The sequence below is a fragment of the Hyaena hyaena genome, unplaced genomic scaffold (genome assembly GCF_003009895.1).
Source record: "Hyaena hyaena isolate Hyena2069 unplaced genomic scaffold, ASM300989v1 scaffold_876, whole genome shotgun sequence".
Lineage (NCBI taxonomy): Eukaryota > Metazoa > Chordata > Mammalia > Carnivora > Hyaenidae > Hyaena > Hyaena hyaena.
This window is the reverse complement of record NW_024081512.1, coordinates 608,772-629,803: the sequence shown is the minus strand read 5'-3', so window position 1 is coordinate 629,803 and position 21,032 is coordinate 608,772. Positions and strand designations below refer to the sequence as shown.

The 21,032-nt window shown below is 40.9% G+C and overlaps 2 protein-coding genes across 8 annotated transcripts in view; one reads left to right on the top strand and one right to left on the bottom strand.

Annotated features, from left to right (window-relative positions):
* Window positions 1-1,168: 1,168 nt before the first annotated feature.
* Window positions 1,169-8,098, bottom strand: CHCHD7 (coiled-coil-helix-coiled-coil-helix domain containing 7). 7 transcript variants are annotated; one of them, XM_039220308.1, is made up of 5 exons: window positions 8,017-8,068; window positions 5,565-5,820; window positions 4,937-5,006; window positions 3,362-3,460; window positions 1,169-2,437 (listed from the first exon to the last, which is right to left on the bottom strand). In XM_039220308.1, the coding sequence occupies exons 3-5, from the start codon at window positions 4,988-4,990 to the stop codon at window positions 2,333-2,335; spliced, it is 258 nt and encodes an 85-aa protein (XP_039076239.1). In that variant the 5' UTR covers window positions 4,991-5,006; window positions 5,565-5,820; window positions 8,017-8,068; the 3' UTR covers window positions 1,169-2,332. The 7 variants fall into 7 exon arrangements, 6 of the variants coding, with proteins under 6 accessions (XP_039076239.1, XP_039076238.1, XP_039076240.1 ...); XM_039220307.1 differs by lacking the exon at window positions 8,017-8,068 and adding an exon at window positions 6,440-6,466; XM_039220309.1 differs by lacking the exon at window positions 8,017-8,068 and adding an exon at window positions 6,440-6,466 and having other exon boundaries at window positions 5,628-5,820.
* Window positions 8,099-8,580: 482 nt separating this feature from the next.
* The window catches only part of PLAG1 (PLAG1 zinc finger), a 46,646-nt gene continuing 34,194 nt past the window's right edge, over window positions 8,581-21,032 (top strand). The window contains exon 1 of the mRNA XM_039220282.1: window positions 8,581-8,750. The gene's annotated coding sequence lies outside the window, so the exon portion shown is untranslated. The remainder of the gene's footprint in view (window positions 8,751-21,032) is intronic.

Below are 21,032 nucleotides of genomic sequence, written 5' to 3'. Positions count from 1 at the left end.
CAAAGGACACCATGAAGCAAAAATACAATCCACAGGATTGGAAAAGACATTTGTAAACCATGGATCTGATAAGGGATTTGTATTCAGTACTGATAACTGTCACAATTCAGTAACAAAGATACACCACCCAACTTAAAAATGGCAAAGGATCTAAATGAACATTTCTCCAAAGAAGATAGATGACTGGCCAATAAGCACATAAAAAGAGGCTTTAAAAAAAAAACAAACCACCACTAGCCTTCGGGGAAATGCAAATGAAAACCACATTGAGAGACCAGCTCGCACTCAGTAGGATAACTGTAATCAAAGGCAGATAATAAGCATTAATATGGATGTGGAGAAATTGGAACTCTCTCTCATACACTGTAAAATGGTGCTACCACTTTGGAAAATCGTTTGTCAGTTCTTCAAGTGGTTAAACACAGTTACCCTATGACCCAGCAATTCGACTCGTAGGTGTACATTCAAAAAGAAATGAATGCCCACACAAAGCCTTGTACCCAAATGTTCAATCAACAGCGTAACTCATAATAGCCCCAAAGTGGAAACAACCCAAATACCCATCAACTGATGAATGGATACCTAAAGTGTGGTACATCCGTACAATGGAATGTTACTCGGCAATAAGGAGGAATGAAGTACTGATACAGGCTACGTGAATGAGCCTTGAAAACGTTAGTCTAAGTGAAAGACAGTCTCAGAAGACCACAAATTATAGGATTCCATGTACATAAATGACCAGAATAGGCAAATCTAGAGACAGAAAGTAGTTGCCCAAGTGTTGGAAAGATGGGGAGAAAGGGAGGTGTGAGGAGGAAATGAAGAATGTGTGCTTATGCGTTCTTCCTGGGGTGAAATGATTTAATAACTGTGGTGATGATTAACACCGTTATATTGTACACTTTAAACAGATGACCTATGTGTATACAAATTGTATCTCAACAAAGTGGCTGTTTATGGAAAAAAAAGAAAAAGTTAGGCCAGAACCAACAGCTCCTGGATAAATGCTGATATTGGTACGTGTGTTTAAAGAGGGGACATTAACATTCCAAGCCCTTAAACAGCATGCTAACAATACGGAAATGCTTATCACACAAGTATGTATTAATTTCTCGTCAGGTCCTATTTTAAGCCATCATTTTTAGAGCAATCAATACAAATCAAGGAATTTCTCAAACAGTCCATCTTTTATTCAAACAGAATCACATTTAACAATCAGGGTCATATGGCTTAAAAACATCTGACGTGGGTTTTGGACAAAGACCAATGAGATGGATAGTTTGTTGTCAGCAGCCTTTAAAATAATACTCTTGACGCAGCACCAGATAGAAAGGGGCACGAGCTATCTGCTTTCATTGATTTTTTAGCATATGCTAGATGTTATTAAATAGTATAGGTTATAAATAGCTGGTGGGTAGAGAGCAGCCCCACGCCCCGCCCCTGTCGCCATATTTAAAGTTCTTGTGTTTACAGCATACAAGGGAGCCAGGCTCTGGTCTCATCCCAGTGTGTTCACCTATGAACCCCCTACCCTCCCTGTCTGTCTCTTCCTGCAAAGAGAAGCCCCACCTCTAAGAGAATCATCTTTTTCCCATGACTGCGCGTCAAGACTACTATCCCTTCAGAAGGTTATCCAATACGTAGGGACTTGAGTCACAGAATCCTTTAAGCTTCTCCTTAAAGGAAGAAAAGAAAAGCATTCTCATGGGTGCCATTTGTCTAAGACAACCCTCCTGCACCCCTTCTTCCCTGCCCCGTCAACATACTCACCTTATATGAACAGAGGTGAGGGAGAGGAGTGAGGGTGGGGGTCTTGCGCTGCACTGCGCCCGAGACTTGAGCCCCCCCTCCCACATCCACCCCGAACTTACCTTCCTGGGCTTGCGTCTGCCACTCCACCACCCACCTTACCCTCTCGGTGCGATGGTCTATGGACCACACTCCAAAGTCAGCTCCTGTCGTGTCGCTGCTCACGTCATTCTCCATTCTTGGACGCACCGCCTTCCCTTGCACTGCCATTGAGTCTTTTACTTGTCATCTCTACCTGTTACCCGCAGAAAAGCTAGACCCCCCCATGTCACCTCTCCTAATGCTCCCCTACCTTCAGGAAGTAACGCAAACTCCGCGGCCCCACACAGCCACTGGGGCGGCCCACCATCGTGGCGCTGGGCACTAATGCAAAGGACGCAGGGCTGACCTAACTTTGGGTTCCCTTGTGGTGTTTAAAAGATTTGTCTGTGTACGGCCCGAAAGGTGTTCGAAGGTCACAGTCATCATTTATTAAAAATATTCATCCGCTTCTAAATTAAAGAAACCATATGAATCCACACAGTCAGTAGGGCATCTTTCCCAGTGTCCCCAGGATCTCGTCTCTTTCTGCTGCCGTGGGCATAGATGGCTGTACTCCATTCTGTCTTCTCTGGACCATGACAGAATTCTGCATGTAGGTATTAAAAAAAAAAAAAAGAAAAAAGAAGAAGAAATCAAAATCAGACACATACTAAATGCTAATCATTTGCCAGTAACTGGCTATTACATCCTCATAAAGGACATTCTAAAAACCAAGAGTAAAGAAAAACCAAAAACTAATTCTCGTGCTTCAGACAGTATTTTCAAGCTATTCACAATTAAATAGAAGTGATTATTCTCATAGGAATCTGTTGACAGTAACTGGGGTGAGAATATGCTGTTTAAGTACAAGAGCACAGAAACTGAGTCCATCACGAGGACCTACTAAGGGACTGCTAAATGAAACCAATAGTTAATTTAAAAGAGGGAAAGGAAGTAGCTGGGTCTAGTGCTCAGAGAAACAGAAATCATATACCGATGTCTCAAGAAAAACAGGAGCATTTTAACTACCAGTGTGTGTGTGTGGCGGGGGGGGGGGGGGGGGGGGGGGGGNGCTCAGAGAAACAGAAATCATATACCGATGTCTCAAGAAAAACAGGAGCATTTTAACTACCAGTGTGTGTGTGTGGCGGGGGGGGGGGGGGGGACGGGGAAGGAAAAGGCAGAGACGGAAGCCTAAAGTGTGTTATGATAGAAACAAGTTAATCCATTCTGCTCCTCTCCGGGAAAACTAAAATTATAACAAGCTTACTGTTTTAGGGCTGCGGATCTTATACGCATAGGAAGACCCACCTATGTCAGAACTGCATTCTTACAGCCTGGATGGAGCAGTGAGACCAGGCAGCCAGGAAGAGCTCTCAAGGATCCTTTAGGGGGCACAGAGCATAAAGTCAACCTTAAGTTTCCCCAGGCGTCACTAAGAAAGGACTGTGGGTACTGACTAAGGTTGGGCTTCAATTTCAAGCCTACGAGGGGACAAGTTTTAACACCAAGCTGACCAGGCACGGCTTACCCAGAATTTCCGGCAGTTTTTGTACTTCAGGAAGTGAGTGGAACACTTTTCCCTGTCATAGTTATTTTCATCCATACATCTGGTAGAAGCATCTGATTCCTTAAATATGTAAGACAGGCATCATTTAGGGGGTGGGTTGGGATCTAAACAAACAAAAACATCCCAAACTTCTGAAGCTGCTTTCCCCCCAAAGCAGGGAAGATGAACTCCTCCCTTTCTGTCGTTTTAGTGAACGTGTAACGAACAAGGGAATGATCTTTCCGATTGTCCCAGTGCTTGTTCTGTTCAGAGCAGACATCTTCCTTTTCATAGTCTGGGTCACTTTTCTGAATATCTGATCACCGGAACTTGAGCTGGAGCACTGCCTGACGTCATTTATCCCAGTAGGCGTTTAACCATGAAGCCAAGGCAAGGCACAATGTGCTCGAAATCACTACTGCGCAGCGAGGGTCAGAACCCCGTCTCCCGCCTTCGAGTGCAACAGCTGTCCTGTCTTCCAAGTTCTCACTTTGACTTGACTGTCTGATGTGAAGCTGGTTTTGAGATCCCAGGAAGTCGCTAATGACTGGTCTACATCAAGGCAACTTAAATTATCGCCACTCATCTCGATGTGTTTTTGGCTATCGTTCACTCCATTACGCAAGCACATATACTATTATGTACGCGGTTTTAATAGATATCATTACTATCACTTCAAAACCCTAAGTGAGCAACACAGGGCTGTGAGTTCAAAGGAGGCTGGCAGCCCATTTGGGAATTAAAATTAAGCTGTCTGAACTGGAAGTAGACTGGATAACAAACTTCAAAGTGAAAAGTAGGAGTCTGAGGGGTCATCTAAAGGAAAGCGTTAATGAAAGGGGTAGGTAATTTGCTTCACAGATCTAAGAAACAGTCTATCTAAACAGACTTTATAAAGCTGTTGAAAACAGATCTGATCCACGAAACAAAGCTACGTTTCTAGGCCAAATATTTAACGAATGTGTAGATTTGAAAAATGCACGTAGGATCAGGGAATCGCACCAGCCCAATGAGTGCATTACCCCAGAGCGACAAAGCCACAAATCAGTGTTGCTGGTCACACCACACAAATACCAATGAAACCTTATTATTACAACAGAACGGTTCGTCTCTGTGATACCTCTGTGGAAATCTTTAGGCTTTGAACGGGCAGATTCTATTAGAGCCCCTGATTCTCAGCCAGGCTCTCTCCAGGACATGATGAAATTATTGCTGTGAAAACATAAATTTCAGTAGCAGTTGAAGAGCGCAGTTTGCAACTTTCCATTTTTGGCCTGAAGGTTTTCCTTGGTGTTATGTCTGCCTATCTGGAGTTTCCGTGACGGCTGAGTGTGTGCACCTTAGACAAACCACGGTAACTCAGAAGATGTGAATCTTTGTTAGCTAAATTGCGAACACCTAGTAACGTTCTAGTGAAATAAGGATACGCTAGCCAGGAATCGTTTTTGTATTGAAATAACTTTATTCAGGAGCTGCAGAAAACAGACACCCGCAGCAGCAGAACAAGCCCGATCTTCCACCTTAAAACTCATGAAAATTAAAAGCAAACCACCTTACCGACAAGCAAGGGTTTATGTCAGGGTCTCGCAGCCTCCGCGTCACCATGGGCATCCTGACAGGTTCCTTCCTGCAGGCAGACGGTGGAGAAGAGAGTTACATGGCAAACGAGAGAAGATGAATCAGTACATCTCATTAGACCCCCGAGTACTTGAAAAATTAATTCTGGCCTAAGATTCTCGAGGAAGGAGCTCCATATGGCCTCTGTGTTCTGAGAATAAACATTTGTTTTTCCTTTGCATTGCCATGGTGCATCAACCGTTTTTAAAGTCATCCACTGAAATGTGGTCATAAGGCCCAAAGGGACAGGTCAGCTATAATTCAGCCTTAGTTCCTCTTTATTTCTAAAGGTTAAGCTATTAAATGTCCTAACAAAACCTGAGAATACAGCATGTGTGCTAACGAATACTTCCTTACAGTCCACTGGATCAGCATATAAGATGAGCGTGGAGTCTTTAGCACAACCCAACATTAGCAGAAACATTTGTTAACTAAACTTATGGCACGGACTCTGGCACCAGCAGCAGCTTGACCAACAGACCCAAAGAACAAAGACATTTCGAAAAGTTTAGAAAGAAAAACTAAAGCTTTACTTCCAGGAACATCTTCTATTTAACTGATAACTTCCCTGGGCTTAAAGGAAGTCCCAGAACGCTACCGTGGTTCATTAATCTTCCAACTCAAGCCTTACGCGTACAGCTCTGCAGAAGTCTTTATCGATTAAAGATGATCACGGTTCCCTAAGAGCCAACTGAGGATTCTGTCAAGTCACAGAGCTCTTCTACAATAGGTATGCCTACTATATTCCAGGACAATTGCTCTCTCATGGAGTCTGACTGAAATTGGCATGCCTATCATCTTCAAGGACATGTCACAGAAAGGAACTAAAAGAGAACATGTTAAAAAAAAACAGTCAACAAACTGTTAATTATTTCAAAGTGGGATTTTTTTTGTTTTCATAGATCAATATTCTCGTGATGAGCACTCCCCCCAAACATTTTTAAATGCTCTGCACTAGGTTTAAGAAGCTGAGTTAACCTGCTCTTGAATCCTGTTCTAGCTTAATCATCTTCTATCTGAAGATTTAAGAAGAAACAAGCAGTAATGCAATTGGACAAAGAAAACACCGCCCAGCAAAGGACCACATCAGTCAGTATGACCAGACAAAGGTCAGAGATTTTGTATGAAAGGGTTTCTACTGGCCTTGCTCTAGACAACACCATGAAACAATATAGGTCACGTTAAAAGAAATAAAGGACATTCAGGAAAATCAATCAAATCCCGTAAGTTCCTAAGAAATGGAGGTATTTGCAATCAAGAGTACATATATAATCTAAACTAAGTAGAGTTTAGAGACCAGGATGTCCAGGCTAAAGGAGATTAATCTTTATAAAGAAGGATGGAAAAGAGTTTAGTTATTCCAGGATCCTTTAACTTTTAGGAATCCTCTAAGTAATTATTTCATTTTCTGATTGTCATTGATCAATACATGAATACACTTACGGGCGCCTGGGTGGCTCAGTCGGTTAAGCATCTGATTCTTGATTTCGGCTCCGGTCTTGATCTCACAGGTTCGTGAGACTGAGCCCCGCATTGGCCTCCATGATGATGGTGCAAAGCCTGCTTGGGATGTTCTCTCACCCTCTCTCTCTGCCCCTCCCCTGCTCACATAAGCTCTCTCTCTCAAAACAAACTTTAAAACAATGCATGAATATACCTTAGCTTAACAAACATCTAGGTAAAAAGGAAATTCAAGATGCTGTTCAACGGCCTGACTTCTTACGAAGAGATAATGGTGCCAAGTAAACTCACATCCTTCTGTTTTACATCCATCCTATGACGTGAGAACACAGAACTCTGCTTAGTTGTTCATATTCCTTATATACCATCTCAAGAATAATCAGACTTGGACAAAATTCAGACGGCATGCCTTACATGAAACTGCACTTTCGCTGCATTTGACAATCATCAGCAATCAAGAATTCTTTAATGAAAGTAACACCTGGGTAACATCACATATACCCGAATCAGGTTTTGCAGCACGAATTTATTCACATCTCATTTCCTTTCTCTTCCGGATTCTAAATACAAGTCAAAGTAAGTTTGGATTTCTAAGTGTCACTTTCTTTGCATGAATCCTCAAGTATCACTGGAAACGAAGAGGAAATGTCAACTGACAGAGAGGAAAAGGGCTAAAGGGAAGATGGAGCGTTCCGCTAGAGAGGGCTTATCTGCTTACTTTCTGAAGGCACGAAGCAAGAATCACAAAGCTCTACTTGCAAAGGACAGCCAGAAAGAAAACCAAAGATGTGAGGGAGGGGCCCCAAAAGCACAGCACGTTTGAGGACGAGCTCTAAAGACTGGTCCAAAGGGCAAACCGTGCAAAAATCTACGTCTTGATTTCCCATCCAGTTCACACCCCCGCTCTCCACCTGGCTCTGAAAGGGAAAGGAAAGGGAACGACACGGAGCACGTCCATGCCCACGTGCTGGCCAGAGCCAAGGCCAGGTCTGCGGGTCTGAGAGATACCACGCAGATGCAAGCAGCAGGAAGCTGAAACACGCTGTGCCAGAGCCCAGAGCCTGAACCCACTGCTGGGTGCAGAAGGGCAGGGTCAGGAAGTCAGCATGGCCCGGCGGGGCGGGCGAACGGAGACGCTGGAGGCGAGTCCGCGGCCTCCCGCCGTCGCGATGCTGCCTGCCGAACGGTGGGCCACGGGCACAGGTGAACACACCTTGCTTCCACCTTCGGTGGAGCCGAGTGCGGCGGGGGCGCCGGAAAGGCAGGAAAGTGGCGGTGGGGGTGGGCAACTACGCCCCAAAGGCCGGGAAACGGAGTGCAGCAAGAGCTGGGGGTGCCCAGGCGGGCCGAGGGGCACCTTGCTCGTCCCCGGCCCGAATAAGCCGGCAACGTGGGGAGGAAGCGGGGCAGGAAGGGGCCCGCGCCGCGGCCGGGCCTGGCGGTAGCGGCGTCACACCGCAGGAGTGGACTCGGGCCCCGCGGCGGCCCCGGCGCACCCGTGTCTTCTCGCCCCGCCGCGGCCGCCGCCGCCGCGGAGGGAGGGGCGGGGGACCACTCACCTCCGGCCGCCGCTTCGCCAGCGCCCAGGCCGTCTCCAGCTCCAAACACGTCAATGGCTCACGCAGCAGGACCTTAAGTAGCGCGCACCCCAACGTGCTGCCCCCGCTCCCCGGCGGCCGCCGGCCCAATCGACGCGCGCCGCCGCCAGACTGACAGCCCAGCCGGGCCTCGCCGGGCGGGGGCGGGCGGGCCTCGCCCCGCCCCCGGCCGGCGGGAGGCGGGCCCGGGCGGGCGGAGGGGGCGGGGCGGAGCTCGCGGCACCGCCCCCTTCCCCCGCCCCGCCGCGCCCCCCGGGCCGAGGCCCGCGTCTTAACACTTCGGCTTGACGGGCGGCCCCGCTGCCCAATCGGCGGGCCGGCCCCCGGCGGCGGCGGCGCCCAGTGGCCGGTCCCGGGGCGGAGCGCGCGCGGGGGCGGGGGCGCGGGGGGGCGGGCCCGGCGGCGGGCGGGGGCCGGGGGCGGGCCGGCGCGAGGCGGGGGCGGGGGCCGAGCGAGCCGGGGGAGGCGGCGGTGGGCGCGACGTCGGCGGCGGCGGCGGCGGCGGCGGCAGCGGCAGCTGCAAGTTGGGCTGCAGGGGCAGCGCATACACTACAATGGCTGCTGGAAAGAGGCGTAAGGAAACAATTTCCAGGCCCGCCGCGTCCAGCCCGAAATATGAGAAAAAAATTATTAGAAATTCCGCGGGCGGTGTAAAGGCGGCGGACGGGCCGGAGGGAGGATGTTAAAGCCCCGCGGTGAGTTCTCCCGGGGTCCGGGGCGGCGGAGAGGCGTTTAGCGGGAGAAAGATCAGGGTTATTTAAATTATGGGACTAGCCGAGGGGGCAGAGGAGCAGCGGCGGCGGCAGGAGGAGGAAAAGTTTGTGCTACTCCCAGCCCCTGCTCGGGACCCCGGCGAGAAAAATAATAATAAAAAATAAAATAAAATAATTGAGCGGGGGTGTGAGGACTCCCGAAGTCGCTCCTGACAGGGCAGGGGGCGATGCGGCTGGAGCCCCAAAGGTGAGGTCGGTGGGAAAAAAAAAAAACCCTTTATTCAGGGTCTGGAAAGTTTGAAAAGTTTTCCTCCTCCTCCTCCTCCTCCTCCTCTCTGGTGCTGTGAATATTGTGACAGCGGCAGCGGCAGCAGCGAGAGCGGAAGACATTAGAGACCCGAAAAATAAGGGAAAAATTAATATAAATTCGGTTTTGAGAGTAAACTCTCCGCATTTTCCACCAAAACATCCCGGGGGAAGGTCGCTTCCCAAAGGGCCTGGCGGAAACCCGCGGTCGGCAATATTTGGGGGGCACTTTGGGTGACTTGGGGTAACTTTGCCCCTTTTTCAAACGAGGTTTTTCTTTTTTGGAGAAATGAATTTGTTTTTGCCCTTTCCTCAGGTGGGCGAGTCGGGGTCGGGGTGCGGGGTCTGCGGGGAGGTGTGAGCCCTGGATGTGTGGCTGCGAGGGGGGGGTAGGGGGAGGGGGTGCTAAATGAAAGCAGGAGATCTGCACAGAGCAGGGACAGCTTGTTGTCAGTATCATAAACAACCAAAATGGAGGGAGAACTCAGGCATATAACCAAATAAAAATTTTTTAAAAATCGCAAAAAAATCCCTAAAAATCCGGGATGCTCCCCCTTTTCTCGCTAAAGGTAAAAGTATGAACCGCCTTTCCCCTGAAGTCCATTTTGACTTTGCAGGGACCAAGGAGTTAATATTTATTTATTTTTTAAAACTTTCGAAGGGCAAAAGCCTTTTATAACTCAACCGACAATGAGAAAACGTGAAAATCCGATGCAAGAGAAGGAGGGGGAGGGAGGGGGGAGGTGGTAGTGCAGAAACTGCTAAACTTATTGCTAATGTGGACTGATCTGTGATAAGATAAACACTATATTTGCTATTTTATAACTCTCTTTTAATGATCTTTGCGGGGTGGGTTTTTTTTTTTTTTTTTTTTTGGTGGAAAAAAAAGTGATGCCATTTTCTTAATGGAGTTAATATGTGTGATTGGAAGAATAAACCTTTCCGGCTTTAGATTGCATTTTCGTCGCATTTATGTTTCAGGTTTTATTAGTGACTCCCTCCTTTCTTTAAACTGGGCTCTACAGAGGAGGGGTAGAGAGGTGATGTTGCACAGAGAGACTGGAGTGCAAGACTGGAGCACCTTTTGGGGAGGGGTGGGGAGTTGCTTGGATTCTCCCTTCCTGGCCCGTTTGCTTCACCTGTTCATCCCTAGCAAAGAGTATTAAGCTGAAGTTTTCTGGTTTTACGTACATAAAAGGATGGTGCCTCTTGCATCACATGGAAGTTAATGGGAAAGTGCTGCTGATGTTGGGTTCCACGTGGGATATGGGACAGAGGAGGGCATTTTAAAGGGACAGCTTCTCTTTTCTTAGGACTTTCATCACCTACACAGAATCCCTGCCTGAGGACCAAAGGCAGAGGTGCTGGGAGGGTGTGGCGATGGAAGAGGCTTCTCTTTCCATGACTCAAGGGCACCCACCTTTAGGAGGGATGGAGGGAAAGGAGGGATAAACAGGCTCCCCAGAAGATGGATATTGTGTAGATTAGTTTGTATCCAAGCTGTTCTTTTGTGTAACAAGCCTCCCAGGAACTTTTCATGTTACATTGCTTTGCTTTGGACGCGGATTTTGGAAGGATTTGTGGAAAAATGGAAATAGTTTAAGGTGTGTGGTGTAATGGTATAGCATTATTGAACAGTTATGAATTCTGTGCAGTAAGATCAAAGGGCTGTGTATGCCCATAATGTGATTTTACAGCCATTTTGTAAAAGCTGTAAAATACCTAATATTCAATTTGGCTTAAGGTACATTGAGGACTTCTGGTTGAAAACTGCAGACAGAGTGGTGGAGATTTTACACTGTAAGCAGTAGGCATTTCTTGAAGGCAAAAAAAAAAAGCACATGCACCAACCCCATGGAAAAGTTTACATATACCCATTTTTAAAGCTCATCCTATACATGGGCTGGAACTCTGCTACTTTGAAACTGAAAGGTTTTCAAAATCCCTAGACCATGTCAGTTTGCATCTTTTCAGTGAAACTTATTTGTGTTATTTAACAGGAGATGTTTACTGATCATAAACTACTCCCGACTCTCAACCGTCATTTTCGCAGTATTTTCAGAAATTAAAATGTGTCCATTGTTAGCTCTCCTCTATCTGAGATTAAGGTTCATCTCAAATAGAATTTACATGCGCTCCGTTTTCCACAGGCATATGGAGTTCTGAAATCAATGCCTGTGGCCCTTGGTTTTTATGAGTTATTGCAATGGATTAAAATTAGAGCTGGATTTTTAGACTTCTTATACAGAAGATTTTTTTTCTTTCCATCCTGTACAAACAGATTATTATTTTGAAGCCCATTGTATGTTAACATGTGTCCACAGCAGAACCCCTATCTGCACCTTTCTGTAAATACCTCCCTAACAGCATTGCATCGGTGCAGTGTTTGAGTACATCATCTGTGGTTTCTGATTTTGGAAGCAATTACAACTTTCTAAGAACTCATTAAAAATTATTCCCAAGAACCACTGGTAAATCAAAACTGATTGGAAAGTGATTAAGCTATCAATGGTAAAGCGTAACTTCCCCCAAGTAATCATAGAATATTTTTAGAACCTTTGAAATTTATCTTACATTTTCATTGTGCTTGCGCTGGAGACAGTTACCTAAAGCATCAGTAGTCAGAATTAGGCTATGTGTTTAAAATCAGTGAGACTTTTACATCTTGAATAGCTGCCACTCTGATAAACTGGGTACTAATATCAATAAAGTCAGGTTCTGTAAAAGCGAAGGAAAAATATTTCAGCCACTTATATCAGACTATTGGGGTTATTCAGTTTGTGTGGACACTTCAAGTTATGATTAGTTCATTGTCAACCTAAATAAAAGTGCTGGTATTGTGATTTTATTTTCCTTTCCCACAAAGGGTGGTATAAAACTTCCTTCGTGTTTGGGTTTTACACAATTGGCTACTGATCTGCTTTAGAAAATACACTGAGAGTGTACAAAGTGTGAAATCTGTAATTCCTGAGAGAGTGTTATTTAGGTAGGGCATAGCATAATATCTAATTGGAATTGGTTGTATTGAGCTTTTTAAATGTCTTAGATACACTACCTCTGGAACATAACTTTTTCTGAAGCTACCACCAAATTATACAAATTTACAGAAATAATCTAAGGATGTTGTATACTCAAACTCTTTATTTCAGTTAGAATTAGAGAAATCTCCTAGTCTGAGATTCTTATTTGACATTTACATGCCTAATTCTGCTCTTTGAGATTCTATAAGGAATTTAGCCGCTGTGGAAGATAATTTATAAATTTGGAATACTACTACTGGTGAAATTCTCTATCTGTATATTTATTATAACCAAAATATTTTAATAAACAGATGTCTAACAGCTAAATAAGTTAGTGAATTTGCTTTTATCAATATAGTTTAAAAAGCTTTAAGGATACTCTGTGTTTTAATATCCTACAAAGGTGGGAATTTTTTCCTTCACTTTTAACACAATCCTACACATTTTGATTGGTATTCTGGAAATTTTCCCTTCTGAGGATTAAATTGTTGTTTGCTAAAGGAAATGTAATTCTCCTGTCTTTGACATCTGAAAGATATATCTATCGCTAGCTATCTTTTTAAGTTTTGTTTCAATAATCATTTGACTCTTGAGCTGTGTAATCAAAATATTGGTTCCTTCTAGGAATGTTTTAATATTCTTCATTTAGAATCCTGTTCAATGGAAAATTAAAATATATAAAAAATGACCTGTTTCACACACATTCACATACACACACACACACAAACACACAGACACACACAGCCAAGAAAAAAGTTTTACTGAATGAGTTTACTTACACTGCCTGGATTACTTTTTCCTTTTTATGTGTTTCCTATAAATATAAAAATTTTCCCTTTGTGTTGATAATATCTTAGATTCTTTAGTTATTTGAGTAAGGGAAGAGTTTCAGAAGAAGGAAAAAACAACTGAATGTGACCAACAAAATCCAAGATAGTGAATATGTTAAAGATAAAAAGGCTGTAAATTGTCCCTTGAGCCATGTTTTAAATGTTTCAAGAACCTGATAAACACCTTTTCTGGAACACCAAGTACTTGGAATAGGTATCAGCCACTGCAAAAAAACAAAAGTGGATCTATAATTTCTTTAATTTAAACAGGAATTAATGTAGGCAGCATATTTAACCAATTAGTAAGTGTTTAGGTAGTCTTGTAAAAGTATTTACAAATAAGTTAAGTGTGAGGGCAGGGTACATCAGATTGATAAACTGTCAAGTTACCTCTGATTTTAGAATTCATGTGTGGGAATTCTTTTCCATTTTACCATCACACCGCTTTGGAGGTAACTGATTTTTACTTTTTGCTTTTAATTTCAGTGCCCAATTTTTTTTGAAATGCCTGAACCTGACATCTCCTGTATTACTCCTTTTCCTTCCTAACGGGACAGCTTTTACATTTCATTCGCAAATTTAATTTTCAAGCTTAATTCGAGAAATTAAATGAAAATGTTTAGATCATAATATTTCATCAAAGTGTGGGTGTGTAGTTATTAGCATTTGATGTTATAAGAACCATAGTAAGTGCAAAAGCCTGCTAGAAGTTATGACACAGACAGAACTGGATTTTTACTTTTAAACCCCCTGGCCTGCTGTCTGGTGGTGTGCATTCTCCTCACTTGGGACACCTGTCCCTGCCTCCTCTTTCCGGAGTGGCATTGAGAAGGACATGGCTGCAGGGAACTGCCATGGGTCCTTTGACATTTTGGTTTTCTGTGTGTCTGGCATTTTTGTTTTGTGTGTGTGTTGTTGTGTGTTGTCATTAAGGTGCAAGGCTTTTGCTTTTGTTAAATTTCCCACGCTTCTCAGAAAACAGAAATCCATTTTTATAAAACAAATAATTGCTCATCTTAAAAAAGTGAAGTGGTGTGATACTACATTAAAATTGTTAGTGTTTAAAAGTCCCTGGATGTCTTGTAAACAGAGTTACTGCGGGATCATGGCATTAAAACTAACCACAGTGTGTGTGGGGAATTGGAGATGACTGCCTAAGAAATGTGTGTGCGTACGTGAAATGAGTGAATTTGGGCAGTTGTGTCCTAGGTTAATAGGACAAGCAATTTGCTTGAAATGTTTCCCTGCAGTTTTTTTTTTTTTTTTTTGAAGTGAATTTTTTTTCCCAATCTAAAACCCTAAAAAACCTAGAACTGTCAAGGTGTTAGAAAGACTTTTAGGTGCCTTTTAAAAATAAGAGTTTAAAGCCTGACTGTGTGTAACAGGAACATAAGAATGGACTAAAATGCCCAAAATTGGTGGGAAAGAAATAGGTAGATGAGAATTTCAGAATAAAATAAAATCATGGTAAATTTTAAAATGGACCTATGTGAATAAAGAATAACTAACTACTGAGCAAAAATAATAAATTTAAACCACCCCCAAAAAAGAGAGAGGCAAACACTCTAAGAGAGTGTTTTTAATACAAATTGCTGGCTTTATGATAACCTTTTAAAAGTAGGTTCCCCCAGAGCCTTTCCTCTGTATCTTCTTAGATTTGAAGCAAACTAAATTAAATTCTAAGAATAGTTTGTAGTGGGTTTTTTGCAATTCTTTATTTTCAAGGAAGGAAAAATTATTTTCTTGCTATTTTTAAAAGATGTTAAAAGATTATTTTAAATGTGTACCTAAGTGAAGTGTTCTGAAAAATCTTAGAAAACATTGCAAATTATTTTCTCCATTCTTCATCAGAAACTTTAAAGCTTTCTGTTAGGTGAATGAAACAGATTTTTAAAACTTAGGCTAAGAACAAGGTACTTTGTGGACTCTTTTAGGGCAATTTAAATCATTTCCTACAGACATAAAAGCATTTATAAAGCTTTTCACAAGGCAAAGATAAGAGCATTCAACAACGTTCTTAATTTCTGGAATGTTTTTGAGTGTATGCTGACAGTTAAAGGAAAATTTTCTTTCCTGTTTATTAAGTAGCAATTGATTTTCTGAAGGAGGATCTGGACGTACTATAGTGTTATGTTCTGGTGTAGAAGTTTCCTTTAGCATGGGAAGATATTTTGAGGGTGTAGGGGGCATCTTTTCCAAAAGGGCGACCAAATCCTCTACAGGTTGTAAATGGTGATCTGCCCTTGCGCAGCCTTGAACTCTACCTTTTTTGAGAACGAGAGACTCCTGTTAGACTTTCAGTTATCAGATACTTGAATTATTGTCTCAAGCCAAAATTGAAATTCCACATGTACATATTGATTACTTATGATAGCCTAGCTTTTACAGAGTTTCTGAATATGGGAATGTTAATTCTCAGATTCAGTGCTACAGCTAAAGGGCTGCCATCAGGGTTGTTTTTTTTTTTTTTTAAATTTCTGTCTTTTTAATCAGTAGTTAGGCATTAGAGCCTTTAATTTTGAGATATATTTTTGGAGACTGTTAAACTAGAAGTCAATAAGAGAATGAAGGATTGAGCTCCTTTGGCTAAAAGACAAGCTGAGAAAATGTTTTCATCAGTTTTGTTCGCTAAGATATGTTAGTAAAAAGTTGATTGAATCGTTTTTGATCAGAAAAATTTTAAGAAACGGAACCTGGAAGCTTAAGGTAGTTCAGACATTCAGGTTAAAAATAACACCAGTTGAATTTTAGTCTGCTACATTTTCTCAGTAATTTGATTTTATTTGCTTGTGCCGTCTTAAAGCTGAAATTACATAGTGCCCACATCACTACCCACCATACCCTAAAAGAACGAGAATATAGGATTTTTTAAATCCACTATAGTCAATGAAATTAAAATACAGTTTTATTTAAGGGTAATATTATCTTTCTTCAGCTTTTTGTATTTCCTAAATATAATTTCAGTAACTGTTCCATTCCAAAGCAGAGATGTTAGCTCCTTTACTTTAAAATGGAATTTGTTCTAAATTTGCAGCTTATGAGGGTTGTTTCTTTATATAGCTAAATAAGAACTATTATAACCTTAAAAATAAATATTAATATGACCAGTATATGTGATTATAAACTACACTTCGATTATGAATTTGCTTTCCTTGTATTTCTAACCTTATTTTCTAAGTAAATCTGAGAAAGTGTTTTTCAGGTGTTTTTCTAATTTGTTATTGTCTGAGGTTCTTTAATTGGGTCAAATTTCAACCTTGCTTATGCTACTCTTCTAATAATAATAGTATTTTATTTGGAAACCACTATTCAGATTCTTGGGGTTTCAGCTCTAAACAGAATTAGACAAAGAAGAAAATAGGTAGGTTGATTAAACCAAGGGGTAGGAGAGCCCTGGTAGTTCTTATTTGGAAGAGTTTAAAACGTTTCAGAGGAGGAAAATGCCTCAAATACAGGGCACCCTTCTAACAGCAATGGGTGATATTGTATGCTTTTCTTTTTCTGCTTCATGAAATTTGAACATCCTCAGAGCTACTGTCATACAGACAAATAACTGATTTAACTATGCCCTGTGTACATGGGTCAGGCTTCGCTTTTAAGGTAATTTGCTGTACTTTTCTTTTAAGAACCATTTGTAAGATGAATGAATATTCCTTAGCAATAATTTTGCATACATTACATTTTAAGAGGTTATACATGTAAAATATATTATCCTAAATCAAAATGAATCTGATTATCAAGTAATAGATGTAATTAGACACAAAATGATGAAGGCTTTAAATATGGACATAACTTGATGTACTGCTGAAATTGGAATTTTCACTGAAAGCTGTTTCTGTACCTGAATTTATTTTTGTATGCCTAGAAGTTTGTAAACAAAGTGAGTACATATAAATCTGATGCTTTGTAGAAGTTCAGAAATGTCTGACAGTGTGTATCTATTTTTCAAATACAGGCACAAAATTACTTAGAAAATTATAGTTTGATTATTGCAGTTATTTTTGAAGGAAAAATGGTGACAAATGGGTTAGTACTGGTTTTGTCTGTGTCAGTTGAATATCCACTGCATTTGAAATTTTTAATCATTAAGCATTTAAGACTCTTAGAGATATTTCAGTTCTTTTTAAGTAGTGTTACAGCTGTTTTCCTGAGAAGTCTCCCTTTTTGGACATTAAAACATAATTAAAGCAATTATTTTAAAACTTTAACTGCCTTTAGTTAATAACTGCATTCTTGTTCCCAAGATCATATTATTCTTAAAAGAAGTTTCTGTCTTGAAGTACTTTTAATCATAGCTCAGGTCATCTTTTTAAAATATGCACTAGGTTTCTCTTGTTTCTTCAGGTAGGCATTTATCGCTACGAACTTCCCTCTTAGAACTGCTTTTGCTGCATCCTATAGATTTGGTAGGTTATGTTTCCATTTTCATTAATCTCTTTTATTTCTCCTTTGACCAGTTGGTCGTTCAGTAGCATATTGCTTAATCTCCACATGTTTGTGAATTTTCCACTTTTCTTCATGTGATTAATTTCTAATTTCATACCATTGTGGTTGGAAAAGATGCCTGATTTTATTTTAATCCTTTTAAGACTGTTTTGGGGGTCTAACATATAATCTCTCTTGGAAAATGTTCCACGTGCAGTTAAGAATGTTGCTTTTGTTGGAATGTTCTCTGAATATCTGTTAAGTCTATCTAGTCTAATGTGTCGTTTAAGGCCAATGTTTCCTTATTGATTTTCTGTCTGGATGATCTAGCCATTGATGTAAGTTAGGCAGTAAAGTCTCTTACTATTATATTCCTGTTTATTTCTTCCTTTATGTCTGTTAATATTTGCGTTATGTATTTAGGTACTCCTGTTTGGGGCACATATTTACAAATGGTATATCTTCTTGTTCAAATGAACAAACCTAACTTTACACCTCAAGGCACTAGGAAAAAAAAAAAAACAAATGAAACCCAGTAGAAGCAAGGAAATAGCTTGCTTATTAAAGGATAAATAAATGAAATAGAGACTAAAAGGACAATAGGAAAGATCAGTGAAACTAAGAGCTGATTCTTTGAAAAGATAAAATTGACAAACCATTAGCTAGACTCACCAAGAAAAAAAGAGAAGACTCAAAATGAAAAGTGGAAAAAGGAGATGTTGAAACTGATACCACAGAAATAGAAAAGATTATGCCAGAGTACCATGAACAATTATACACCAACATATTGGATAACTGAGAAAAACAGATAAATTCCTAGAAGCATACAATCTACCCAAACTGATTCATGATAAAATATAAAATCTGAACAGACCAATCAGTAGTAAGGGGATTGAATCACTAAACAAAAATTTTCCAAGAAACAGAAGTCCAGAACCAGATGGCTTCACTAGTGAATTCTACCAAACATTCAAAGAAGAATTAATACTAATCTTTCTCCAGCTCTGCCAAAAATAGAAGAAGAGGGTACTCTTTCAAAATTATTTTATGAAGCCAGCATTACTTTGATACCCAAACTAAACAGGATGCCACAAGAAAAAATTATAGATTAATATCCTTGTTGAACATAATATAAAAATCCCCAACAAAATGATAGCAAACTGAATTTAACAATACATTAAAAGAATCGTGTACGATGATCAAGTGGGATTTATTCCAGGGATGCAAGAATGGCTCCACATCCATAGATCAGTCAAAATGATAACCACATTAACAAAACTGAAGGATGAAAACCAAATGATCACCTCAGTAGATGCAAAAAAGGCATTTGAAAATAATTCAACACCCATTCGTGATAAAAACTGTCAATAAAGTGGGTATAGAGGTAATGTGCCTCAACACAATAAAAGCCATTTAGGGCAAGCCCACAGCTAGCATCATACTCAGTGGTGAAAAACTGAACTTTTCCTCTAAGATCAGGAACAAGGCAAGGATGCCTAGTCTTTCCTCGTGCATGCAACATGGTATTAGACGTCTTAGTCAGAGAAATTAGGCAAGAAAAAGAAATAATAGGCATTTAAGGGGCGCCTGGGTGGCTCAGTCGGTTAAGCATCTGACTTCAGCTCAAGTCCTGATCTCACGGTTTGTGAGTTTGAGCCCCACATTGGGCTCTGTGCTGACAGCTCAGAGCCTGGAAACTGCTTTGGATTCTGTGTCTCATTCTCTCTCTGCCCTTCCCCTGTTCACTTGTGCTCACTTGCTCTCTCTCTCTCTCAAAGATAAACATTAAAAAAATTTTAAAAAACAAGATAAGAGACCTTTAAATTGGAAAGAAAGAAGTAAAACTGTCCACTATTTGCAGATAGTGTGATATATATATGGAAACTCCATCAGTGTTATGCTATATATGGAAACGCCATCAAAAAACCGTTAAATTTAATAGTCAAACTCAGTGAAGTTGCAGGATACAAAATCAATATACAAAAGTGTATAATGTATCTATATGTTAATAACGAACTATCAAAAAGAAATTGAGAAAACATCACCTTTTGTAATTACATCAAAAAGAAAACCTAGGCATAAATTTAACCAAGGAACAGAAAGACCTATATATATTGAAAACTAGAAAACATGAGAGAAGTTGAAGAAGATAGAAACAAATGGAAAGATATCCCATGCTGATGGATTAGAAAAATTAATATTGACCAAATATCCATACTGCCCAAAGCAATCTATGTATTCAGTGCAATCCCTATTAAAATTCCAAGGGCATTTCTCACAGAAAGAGAACAAACAGTCATAAAATTTGTCTGGAACCACAAAAGATACCAGAGAGCTAAAATAGTCTTGAGAAGAACAAAGCTGGAGGTGTCAAATTTCCTGATTTCAAACTATATTACAAATTTATAGTAATCAAAACAGTATAAAAAAAAAACCAATATGGTATTGGCATATAACACACACATAGAGCAATAGAACAGAATAAAGAGCCCAGAAATAAACCCACACATGTACCACCAGGAGGGGCCGAGAATACAATGAGGAAAGGACACTCTCTTCAATAAATGGTACTGGGAAAACTGGGCAGCCACATGCAAAAGAATGAAACCGGACCACTACCTTATACCATACACAAAGATTAACTAAAAATAGATTAAAGACTTGAATATAATACCTGAAATGGGGCACCTGGGTGGCTCAGTTGGTTAAATGTCCAGTTCTTGATTTGAGCTCAGGTCATGATCTCATGGTTCGTGAGTTTGAGCCCTGCATCGGGCTCTGCACTGGCAGTGTGGAGCCTGCTTGGGATTCTTTCTCTCCCTCCCTCATTGTTCTTCCCTCACTTATGCTCTCTTTCTCTCAAGATAAATAAATAAACTGTTAAAAAATTTAAAGAAAAGAAGACCTGAAACCTTAAAACCCCTATTAAAAAAAATAGTAAGCTCCTTGGCATAGGTGATGATTTTTAAGAATCTGACACCAAAAGCAACAAAAGAAAAAATAAACAAATGGGAGTACATCAAACCTAAAAGCTTGTACACAGCAAGAAAACCATCAACAAAATGAAAAAACAATCAACCTACTGAATGGGAGAAAATATTTGCAAATCATTTATCTGATAAGGGGCTAATGTCCAAAATATATATAAACTCATACAGCTCCGTTGCAAAAACAAACAAACAAACAAACCAAAAACCTAAACAATTCAATTAAAAAACGGGCAGAGGATCTGAATAGACATGTTTCCAATGAAGACATGCAGATGACCAACAAATACATGAAAAGATGCTCAACATCACTAATTATCACAGAAATGCAGACCAAAACTACAAGGAGATAAATATCACCCCACATCTGTTAGGATGGCTATTTAAATACGACTAAAAATTACAAGAGTTGGCAAGGATGTGGAGAAAAGGGAACCTTGCTCACCGTTGGTGCAAATGGAAATTGGTACAACCTCTGTGGAAAATAGTATGGAGGTTCCTCAAAAAAGTAAAGATAGAAGTACTGTACCACCCAGCAATTCCACTTCTGTGTATTTATCCAAAGTAAACGAAAATGCTAACTTGTAGGAATATGTATGCCCCCATTTACAATAGCCAGGATACGGGAACAACACACACACACACACACGCACGCACGCACACACTGGAATATTATTCAACCATAAAAAAGAACGA